The sequence below is a fragment of the Phascolarctos cinereus genome, unplaced genomic scaffold, assembly GCF_003287225.1.
Source record: "Phascolarctos cinereus isolate Bilbo 61053 unplaced genomic scaffold, phaCin_HiC Scaffold_5;HRSCAF=322, whole genome shotgun sequence".
NCBI classification, from domain to species: Eukaryota; Metazoa; Chordata; class Mammalia; order Diprotodontia; family Phascolarctidae; genus Phascolarctos; species Phascolarctos cinereus.
The window spans coordinates 234,959,628-234,970,930 of NW_027555958.1; the positions used below are offsets into that span (position 1 = coordinate 234,959,628).

The following is an 11,303-nucleotide window of genomic DNA, read 5'->3' on the forward strand; positions in this document are numbered from 1 at the left end:
TGAGAGCTGTGATATTTATACCATAGTATAGTCCAGCCTATAATACTTTTGTCAAGGGAAATGGAGCCTAAATGTGGGCAGTAAAGAAATGGAAATTTTATTAAAGAAAGAGGAGAGGAGGGGAAGAGAATTTTAGATGAGCTGCCTTTTCCCTCTGCCCCTTTATCCCATTGGTGAATTTCTCCTCTCCATTTTGGGGAAGATCCCAGACTGGATCCCAGATCTGGACTTCACCATCATGCCTTCACTGGTTCCTTCCCTCTCCTCTCACAAATGCTCCCCACCTGTGAGTTTGTTTTGATATAGCACAGTTCTTGACACATATTAAGCTCCTAATTAATGCTGCTTCACTTAACTTGATCACAGAGATTGTCGGGGAGGGGAAGCCTAGTGAGGTAATGAACTGGTCATTATGAGGGCTCTGGCAGCCCCCAGAATAGATGAAAAGCAAGAGATGCAGAAAGGGAGGTGACTGAAAAGGAAGTGTGGCCCTTTGCCAACTTTACCACTTTGCAAAAGGATGACCCAGCCCACCACAACCATGCCTGTATACTGGCTTGCAGCCTAGCACTCTGCACAAGGCCATCATTGTCACTAATAGACTTTTTTCTTTCCAGTGCTTCCTGGATGGCAATTCCTTTCTCCAGGCTCTCTTTTGATAGGCCAGTTATCATCAGAATCTGAATTCTCCTGCCTTTCAGGGCTCAACCCCATGGATAATTGGCTGCGGCAGATTACACCTCCCATTAGCAGCTCAGCATAATTATGTCTTGATCTGATTACCCTCTTTCCTGAACTTCGGTAATGAAGAGGTGAAGAGGGTGGGAGGGAGGGAAGAATAGAGGCCAGATGTGCTGTTCACACCCTGAAAAGGAGAGATGTCTGTCAGGTGGGCCATCAGGTGAAGCCCCCATCCTGATCTCCCATGAAGTTCTCTGAGGTAGGTTATTTGGAGAGATCTAGATCCCATAAGACTGTTAGGCTAGTTGATGGAATGATTCCCAAGATCAAGCTAACTCCATCTCCTGAGTTCCTTCCTGGCTTTTGCCCCTCAAAACCTTTAAAAATAATAGACATTATTTTAAAAATAATAATAGCTAACATTTATGTAGCCTGTCATACACTGTGCTAAGCGCTTTCCAATTATTATCTCATTTGATCTTAACAACAGCCCTGTGAGGCAGGTGATATTATTGTACCCATGTTATGATTAAGGAAGCTGAGATAAGCAGAGGGTCAGTGACATCCTTGGGCTAATACAGCTAGTAAGTGTCTGAGGCTGGATTTGAACTCAAGATTCCCTGACTCTAGGCCCAGTGTTCAATCTACTATTACATTAAAGTCAGGGTGACCTGGGTCATATCCCACCTCTGACATAGATTGGCTTTGTGGCCCTAGACAAATCTGTAGAACCACAAGTTGCAGAGAAGGTACCAATCTGAATTGGTAGAGAGGTACCCTGTACAAATTGTCTCCAAAGCGAAGGCCAAATCTAGAGGGTGGGAGGGGGATGTTGAAGGCATGACCTCAAGAGTTTCATGATTAACCAATCAGATTGCAAGAAGATAAGTTGCAGCTCAAACTTTCTGATCTAGTAAGGGCCTCCTTTGTAATATAACCACACCCTCACCCTCAGTCATTATCCACATATTACTTTCCCACGCCACCTCCTCCAATGGCTGTGTAAGCTCTCAATCTGTCCACTTCTGTCACAGGGTAGGCTCTTCAGGGCAATTATAACCTAAACTCAACTCAGTAGCCCATATCAGCAGCTGTACCAAGTTGGGATTTAAAAAAAAAAGACCTTCCTGCAGTATACCCACATCTTGTCCCCCAGATCACCTCATACTTACAATAGACACCCCTTAGCTAGCTTTATGCTCCTTGGTTGGCTCTGCTCTCTGTGTCAGGAGTGGTCAGAGCCCCACCCTTTCCTCACCTGCTAACCCCATTTCGTTTTTGTTGGAATACAATGAGTGCCACTGGCTGAGCAGGTACAGCTAGGTTGCCTCCCACAGAACATTATCTTCTCACCCCTTTTCCCACTTTCCCTATTTCTCTTGATGGAATCATCAGCATCTTCCAAGTGGAAGGTACGACGTGAAATATGGATCCAACATTCCCTAGCTGTGTTATCTTAGGCACATCAGGTTCACAATCACAGTTTCATCCCCAGTTCCTCCTTGTCACTTATCCCCACATACTCAAATACTTGCTATATCTCATTTCTGCCTCTATAACTTCTTGTGTACCTGCCCCTTTCTCACATAGCTTCAACTCAAGTGCAGACACTCATCACCTCTCACCTGAACTATTGCAATAGCCTCTTGAAAGTTCTCCATGCTTCAAGCTTTTTCCCTCCTCTAATCCTTCTCCCACACAGCTGCCAAAGTGGTTTTCCTAATGGGTAGGTCTTCCCACATCACTACCCTACTCAATAAATTTCAGTGGCTCCACACTGCCCATAGGAAGAAATATTATATCTTTATTTCAACCTTTTAAATTTCTACTTTGTACAGGTTTTATACTGTACATAATTATTAGTATAGTAGTACAAAAATGTTGCTTATATAAGTATATTGATGTAATTCTATTTTTTGCTAGTAGGATTTATGATCAAAAAAGTTTGGAGACTTACACTATCCTGATGAAATCATGGGATCACAGGCTTTGTCTAAAAGATTTACAAACTACTTTCCTTAAAATAATCCTGTAAGGCAGTAGCTGCTAGTATTTTTTTTTTTACTCAACTTGTGATTTCACCTGTGTAGGCAATTTCCAGTGAAGAAACTTCTTCTATCAGTGTTCAAGGTTAGATGGCTTACCAAGAGTCATATAGCCAGTACTAGGACCCAAGTCTTCCTAACTTCAAGGTGGGTTTAATCCATTACACTGCTAGGTTGCCAGTATTATTGCCTTTCCATTTTACAGATAAGGAACTGAGATTCAGAGGCAAGGACTCACCTAACATCACACAGCTAGTAGGTGTTGGAGACAGGCCTTGTACTTAAAAGTTTGGGTTCTTTAAACTAGTGCCTTTACTATACTACATGGTTCCCTTTGCCTGGATCCCCTCCCAGCTATACAAGTCTGATGCCCCTTCAGAACCCTGTTCAAATCCCACTTCCTTAATGAAGATATCTGGAACCATTGCGACCGCTTCTGTGAGATCTTATAGGATCCGTAGTCTGCACTGCACTATTTAGCACATACTCTTATGTTCTCCCACTCTCACCCCACAAGGTGCCTAGCACACAGTAAGGTCTCAAGAAACTGACAATATGATGGGTCTATCAAGGATGGATGACACCAGGGTGTCTTTCTTAAGCTATACATGTAGTTATCCAGCATATATTCCCACAAGGTCATGGGTAACAATGTGGTCCATTGGAATGAATGGATGAATAGTTGGATGAGTAAATGGATGAATGAATGGATAAATAGATGAATACACAGATGAATGAATGAATGAATGAATGAATGAGTGAATGCATGAGTGAATGAATAAATGAATGAATGAATGAGCAATCATTTGTTAAGTGCTTACTGTGTGGCAGGTACTGTGGAAAACAGTAGTAACCCAAGCAGATTTTCCAGTGAGATGGCAAAACCATCTTATGTCAGTAAAGTAGCACTATCACTCTGCCTTATTTCCCCACCTTTGGCCACCTATCAACCACCACCAAACCCTCCTTCAGAGGCAACACAGAAGCCAAGCTCCTATGTGTTCTCCTCTAGCCATGGGCCTAGCTTCCCTGGGTGACCTGGGAGAGCAGAAAAGTAGGCAAGATCTGTTCTCAGAGCTCTGGGCTGCAGCAGCTAAGACTGACGGGTTGTCAATAGCTGCCTGTCAGCTACAAACCTCCACCCCAGCTCCCATGTGGAACTTTTCAGGCTTCAGAATTTCATATCTGATATCTCAATTATGCCTCTTGACTCTGAGTTTGGGGGAAAGAGGGATTGACAGGAGTTGATGGGGCCCTTTCTTTTCTTAGAGCATGGAGGAAAGCGGCATGTTTCCACATCTGGGTGGCTGCTTTGAGGATTAAAATTCACCAGGAAATCAGATCTAGGTGTGGAAGGCTGGCATTCCCCACTCTGGAACACAGGTTCAACAGGGACTAGGAGACTTTCACAAAGATCCAGACAGGCCAGAAATGCTCAAAGTTTGATTATACTGGATTGACTTCAAATAAGAGAATCCTTACGGCTTAAAATAAGATACAGAAAGTGGGGGGTAGGAGACATAGGTCATAACACTTGTATCATCTACATCCTGGAGCCATTAGGATGATAGATTTAGCACCAAAAGGGGTTTCAGAGGTCATCTGATGCCCTCCTTTTTTCCAGGCCCATGGAGATTGATTGCCTAAGGTCACCCAGGTAGTGAGTGGCAAAGGTGCTCTTTGATCAGAGGGAGGGAGATGCAGAGAGGTTACAGCTGGGTCTCAGTTGCCTGAGGTGTCAGTCAGAGGAGTCTTAGATGTGCTGAAGTTCAGGAGGCAATAGGTAGAGCAAGTGAGACCAGTTAAGGTCCACTGCAGAGGCTCTCCATGAACTTAGAACACCAGGTCCAATGGAGCTCTTTACCGTTCTACCTCTTGGAAGTGGCAGACACCTGATCTTTTCCTTCCCATAAAACAGAGCAGCGCAGCCCCTCCATGTGGTCTTGCTTTGTCTTTTTGTACTCATCCTCACTTTCACCTTTTGGGTGTTAGATATGAAGACACACTTACCAGGGGCCAATAAGTTTTTGGTCCTCATCTCTGATTTCATCATTGGGAAGGAACAGTTTTCAGGAAGTTAACACAGACAGAAGTTAAGAGCAATATCAAAAGAGTGGGGCCTTTTGAGGTGATCACACAGGGGCACAGATGTTAACTTGGTTAAGGACCAGCATAGTGGAGCATGCATGTAATCCTAGCTGCTGGGAGGATGCAGTGCTCTTGAATTCAGGAAGAGTTCTGAGCTGCAGTGGGCTAAGCAGATCATGTGACCAAACTGTTTGGCATTAATACAGCTACGCTCTGGGAGCAGAAGGCCACCAGATTGCCTAAGGAGGGGAAAACCTTCCTGGTTCAGAAGCAGAACAGGTCAAAGGTCTTGTGCTGATAGGTAGCTAATTGACCCCTATACCAACAGCCTAGATAAGATAGGGAAACCCAATCTTAAAGAAAAAAAAATATGGAAAGTGATAAGCAATGTCTGCATTTCTGTCAGCAGAAACCAGAGGTCACCTCAAGAGCTTAACTAGGCATTAGGGATCAGTTAGGAAATAATGGGATCTTTTGAAGATTTAAAAGTTTAGAGGATCAGGTTTGTCTACAAACTGCTAGTACGATGACGTAGGAGGAAGACTGGTGGACTGACAGACAAGAGACCTGGGATACTTCTTGGCTCTGGCACTTAGGTATTATTTCACCTTCTAACACTCAGTTTCTCCATCTGTAAAATAGGGGACTAACTAGACCATATCTAAGGATCCTCTAGAATAGCTCATTCATGAGATCATTTTTATCCCTTTGAGAGATAAGGAGACTAGAAACAATTCCTAGGCAAGGACTTGGACATTTTTGTCTGTATCTCCTTACAGAGACAAACATGGTGCCAGTAGAATAGAAGGGCCTAAATAGAAGTCTAAACCACTAAAGCAGCAGAAGGTAGGTTGGAGCCTTGGGGGACCTGGGTAAATTAGTGGCAGAGGGAGAGATAGGATGACCATTTGATCTTTCCCAGCTCCATAAGTAATCCTGCTTTGGTACACTGAGGTCCAAGATGGGGCTTGGTCCCCAGAATCCTAAACAGCTACACAGCTGGGTAGTGCAGTGGATAGAACACTGGGCCTGGAGTCAGAGAGATCTGGGTTCAAATCCAACCTTGGACAGTGACTAGCTGTTTGGCCTTCAGCAAGTCATTTAACCTCTGTCTGCCTCAATTTCCTCATCTATAAAAATGGGGATAATAATTGCACCTAACTCCCAGGGTTGTTGTGAGGATAAAGTGAGATATTTGTAAAGCACTTTGCAAACAAACTGTAGTTATTACAAATAATAATAAAAATGCATACTAGTAGACAGCAGTGCATGAAGCTAAAGCACATATGGCCTATCTTTCCCCAGTGGCTGTTCTAGGACATGGGGTATAGGATTAGGGGGTGGACATTGGGTAGACTGAGCCTAAACTAAGCTTAGGACATACAGGTCCATGGGGCTTCTCTCTACACCTTAGCCCCCTTGCCCCTCTTCCCACAGTCAAGGCAGCTCTCAGCAAGAGGCAGTAAGTATCTTCCTCATCAACTGAGCTCCCATCTCCTACCTCTCTCTCCTCATGCAGGGTGAAAGAGGATTTGTCTCAGATAAGTGGGAAAGCTTCTCTTTTGTTGATGCTTCTCTCCAGCACCCTGAGGGGAAGTGCAATGGTTTGGAACATGTATGGACTGCAATACCTCTTTAACCTGTCTCTCCTTTGTCTCACCCCTTCCCCTTCTGTCACATCCTCTGTGTTTCTCCCTTTTTCTTTTTCTATTCATCACCCTTTCTCTCCTGCTTCATCTCTATTTTCATCTCTCTACATCTTGTGGCTTTTTTTTTTGATAACACCATGTTGGATTCTCTTCTCCCCCTTTACCCTCCTGTTTCTGTCTCCTCTCTTCCTGTCACTTTTTCTCTATCCTGTCTGTCTGTTCTGCCCAATCTGTTCATCTCTATGTCTTTTTCTCTCTTAACCATATCTTTCTGTCTCTTGGTCTCTCTCTCCATCTCTGGCTCTTCTCCCTGGTCATATCTCCTTAACACTGGCTGCTTCATCTGCTGCTCCCTGTCTTCCTCTTGTTTCCTCCACACATTTTCTCCTTCTGCTCTCCTGCTCTGTCTTTGTCTCTCTGTCGTGCATCTATCTATGCCTCCTGCCTCTTTCTCTCCCACTCCTTCCCTTTCTCTCTCCTCTCTTTCTCTTATTGTTTTTGTTTCTGCCCTTCACCCAACCTACCCTCTATGTGTCTCCCTCCCCCCACACGCACCCCTAGGATGATCCCAGCTTCCAACAAGGCCTTCGTGGTGAACAATCTGGTGTCGGGGACCGGCTATGACCTGTGTGTGTTGGCGATGTGGGACGACACGGCCACCACACTCACAGCTACCAACATCGTGGGCTGTGCCCAGTTCTCCACCAAGGCTGACTATCCGCAGTGCCAGTCCATGCACAGTCAGATACTGGGAGGCACAATGATCCTGGTCGTCGGGGGCATCATCGTGGCCACGCTGCTGGTCTTCATCGTCATCCTCATGGTGCGCTACAAGGTCTGCAATCACCAGGGCCCTGGGAAGATGAATGCTGCGGCTGTCAGCAATGTCTACTCCCAGACCAACGGGGCGCAGCCGCCACCACCGCCACCACCATCTAACGCGGTGCAAAACGGGGCGCCACCGCAAGTGCACCCCAAGGCGTCCATGAGGAACGAGCACTTTGGAAGCGGCAGCGGGGCGTCTGGGGCAGGGGGGGCTGGGGCCAGAGGCGGCGGCGGCGGCTTGGGGCGCAGCAGCGGCTCCTCGTCGTCCTCCAGCTCCTTGGGCAGCACGGACGGGGCGGGTGGCCGGGGCCCCTGGAGGCTCCCTCCGCCCAGCGCCCGCCCCAAGCCCAACCTCGACCGCCTCATGGGGGCCTTCGCCTCGCTGGACCTCAAGTGCCAGAGGAAGGAGGAGCCTCTAGACTCCAGGACTCCGGCCGGGGCCGGGGCTATGGGACGTCACTCGGACCGCGAGCCACTGCTGGGGCCCCCGGCGGCACGGGCCCGGAGCCTCCTGCCGCTGCCGCTGGAGTGCAAGGCGCGCCGCAGCCACTCCTTCGACATGGGGGACTTCGCGGCGGCGGGGACGGCATCTGGGGCGTCTGGGGGGGCCGCGGCACAGGGAGGCTACAGCCCGCCGCGGAGAGTGACGAACATCTGGACCAGGCGCAGCCTCTCGGTCAATGGCATGCTCCTGCAGTTTGAGGACAGTGACCTCGCGGGGCCCAGGGGCACTTATGGCAGCTCCGAGTGGGTGATGGAGAGCACGGTGTAGATGGCGGTGGCGTCCAGAAAGCGCCCCGCACCCCCTTCTACCTCCCTCTCCCGCCCCTTCCTCTCCCTTCTGTCAATTCCGAACCCCCTCCCCCAGCTCCCACCCTACTCCGCCCGTCGGTGGGATGGATGCTGGCAACAAGGTGGAAGAAATCATTTCTTTTTTATATATATATCAAGTCTACACTCGATTATCTGCGTGCACTTTGTGGGTTATCCGAGGGCGGCGTTTACATATGGGACCACCATCCAGTGTCCTATCCTCTCCCTATCCCATCCTCCTCACCACCACTTCCATCTCAAGTTCAGGTCCCCTTTCCCCACCTTTCAGCCGGTGCCCTCAGGGAATGCACTGAAATTTGGCCCAAGCCCAGTAAAAGCTCTCTAATCACAAATGCCAAGGATAGGAGGCTTTGGGATGAACTGTTTGTGGAGGAGCTTTTTTTTTTTTTTTTTTGGTGAAGACACAGCCATACAGATAATGGAGAGATCACCACGTATTAGAAATTTTATGCCCATGGGGCTAAGCCAGTGAGGGCCAAAGCAAAACCATGATGGGAGGATGACTGGAAGTCCTTCTCTGTTTCTAGGGGAAGGCTCTTGAATTTCCTAACACCCAAATAGTCACATTAACTTCTCCTTCCTCCCACTGGGAGCCGAATGGATTCCTGCTCCCTAACCCCAGTAACTTTTCCCACGCATCTCACTCTCCAGTATCATATCAAGTTAAACCCAGCCTGACACTGAGTTTAAGTGGGGCATTTTTTTTTAGGGAATGGAGGGGAGATGAGAGTTCTATCTGGGGCTGAGAATTTTTTTTTTATCTTTTTCCATTAGGTGGAGCAGAGAGAGCTCCCCAGAACAAGAGGTAGAGTCCTCAGGACAGCTACATGGATTCCAGCTAAATAATCTGAGAGTGATTGGAGAGGGGGTATTGAGATAAATGACCATGTATGAAGGGGCATAAAGGAGTTTGGGGAGAAATCTGAGCCTTTTTAGAATCACAGAACTATCCTGGAAGGGACCTTATAAATCATCCAAGAGATAATCTATCAGGCAAGGAAATGGAGTCACAATTAAAGATCACATAGACAATTAGGAGAAAAGCTAGATTTAGAACTCAGACTTCCCAATTCTTAGAATAAAGTTTCTGTGTTGTTTCTGCCCTCCCTACTCCTACCCCTAATTCATGCCAGGAACTTTTCCACAGAGCTACACATTTGGTTGTTTATTGGGTGACCCAGCTTGTAGCTCCCTGAGAAATGTCTTTCCCAGGGAGGACCTCTATCCTTGAACTTAGGGTGGAAATGAGTAAAGAAATACTGGGGTTATTGAAATCCATGTTTTTCTTCCCATATTCCTAGACAATGATAGACATTCCATATAGAGAAAGAAAGGGGACAGAGAGGATACAACTTCAGGAAATTGATTTAATATGACTGAGCTTTGGACAAAATGACTTTCCCACACCTCTGTCTTTCCTTTTATCTGCCTCTTATCCATGTTCTTTTCCCTCTCCTCTCCCTTCCTCTCTCCCTCTCTCCAGCCTCCTCCCCCTTTAAAACTTTCCTTTCTTTTCTCTATATAATTCTTCCTGCCAGTGGTTCTCTTTTTCCTCCTTTCTCCTATTGGTTGAACTGAGATCATCATAAAACTTGGAGTTATTTTTGTTACAACAAAAGGTATTGGTTACTTGCTGAGATATGGTGAAATATTCCAGCCATCCTAGTAAAACCCATGGAAGGGTAGATTTCTTGGATGGCCTGAGAATGGAGGAAATCTATGAAAGGCTGCCTTGTGGATCCAATGTTGGCATCTAAATGGAATGCCCTTGTTCAGTCTATAAAATTATCCCTATTCACTCTTCCCTCCTTTCCCTCCCCTTCTTCCCTTTCATTCCTTCTCCAACCCTTTCCTCGCCCCTCCTCTCTTCTCTCACCTTCCCTCTTTCTTTTTCTCTCCCTTTACCCTTCCTCACTCTCCTCCGTTTCTCCAATCCTTACAAGATCATGCATAGCAAAGACTGGTTGCTCTATGATCAGTCACTTAAATTCCCCAGTGCCAGAATGTCAGAGACTCTAGAGTCAGCTATTCATCACTGAAATTTCATCAGGTTGGTACGGCTTGGGACTGAGTTTAGGGCTCATATTTTTTCTCTCCCATCTTCCCTCCCCCATCCATGCATTCCTTTTGTTGCGTCTTCTAATTCTGGCCATAGAAGAAGCCATTCCCAAATTATACCTTTCCTAGTTTCAGTGGTTTGGGCACAATGTGAGAGATCAGGGAAGGCTGAGGGGAACCCTTCCCTCCCTCGAGTGAGCTCACCATATATTCTTTGCCAGGTTCAGAGTGGCATCTGGCATGGGTATGTACTAGCTCATGTATTTGTCATGTTTCCTAATTGGAGTTTTAGAAAAATGATATCCCTATGGTCATAGTATGATTCCATTCTTTTCTTTTTTACACAAAATATACAGTCATGTACAGTAAAACAAACAGAAAATACCAACCATGGTTCTTGGGGGAGGGGAAAAAGGATATTTTTCTTGTTCCTGTCATAATCTCCTCTGAGTGTTTTGGGATGTTAAAGGGAATGATCGGGAAGGACATTTTGGGCAGCTGTGTTTAGATCTTCTCCTCTTCATCGAGTTCCCTGCCCAATACCTACAAACTAGTAGGGAACCTCTGGTACATGGTCTTGGGGAATGAGGAAGAGATTATGAATGAAGAATCCAGACCTGGAGGTGTCAATGTTCCCATCCGTCCCCATCCCATTGTCTCCAGTTTTCCAATTCCATGAATTCAAGTTCTTCCTGAAGTTCCTACTGCCCACTGTACCCAATCAGTAGAAGGTACCAGTCCTGACCAAAGTAGACCCTTTCCCCCTTAGTTCAACTGACTTCTTTACTCTCATCTTTACTTGGAAACTAAGAGGAAGAACAAACAAAACCCACAGAAGCATAAGCCAAGAGTTTTTTGTTCTAATTTTAATTAATGCCTAGTTATACATTTTTTTTATGAGGCAACAATGCAGATTGTACTTTTTTGCTGGTATCAGAGCCTGAGTGGTTATGAGATGGATCAAACTGAGTGGAGCAAGCAACCTAGAAAGGTTCCAGTTAAGGAATCACAGGCGTATAGGATTTAGGGCTAAAAGGGACCTTAGATATCATCTTGTCCAACCCCTTTATTGCAGAGAAGAAATTGAGGCCTCAAGAGGAGTGTCCAAGGTCGTACAGTAAAT

At 46.2% G+C, this 11,303-nt stretch overlaps 1 protein-coding gene across 1 annotated transcript in view; it reads left to right on the plus strand.

Moving 5' to 3' along the window:
• The window catches only part of LRFN2 (leucine rich repeat and fibronectin type III domain containing 2), a 346,234-nt gene extending 337,069 nt beyond the window's left edge, over nt 1-9,165 (plus strand). Inside the window, exon 5 of the mRNA XM_020999332.2 lies at nt 7,025-9,165. Within this exon, the coding sequence (XP_020854991.1) occupies nt 7,025-8,060 (1,036 nt within the window). The 3' untranslated portion in view covers nt 8,061-9,165. The remainder of the gene's footprint in view (nt 1-7,024) is intronic.
• The last annotated feature ends 2,138 nt before the right edge of the window (nt 9,166-11,303 follow it).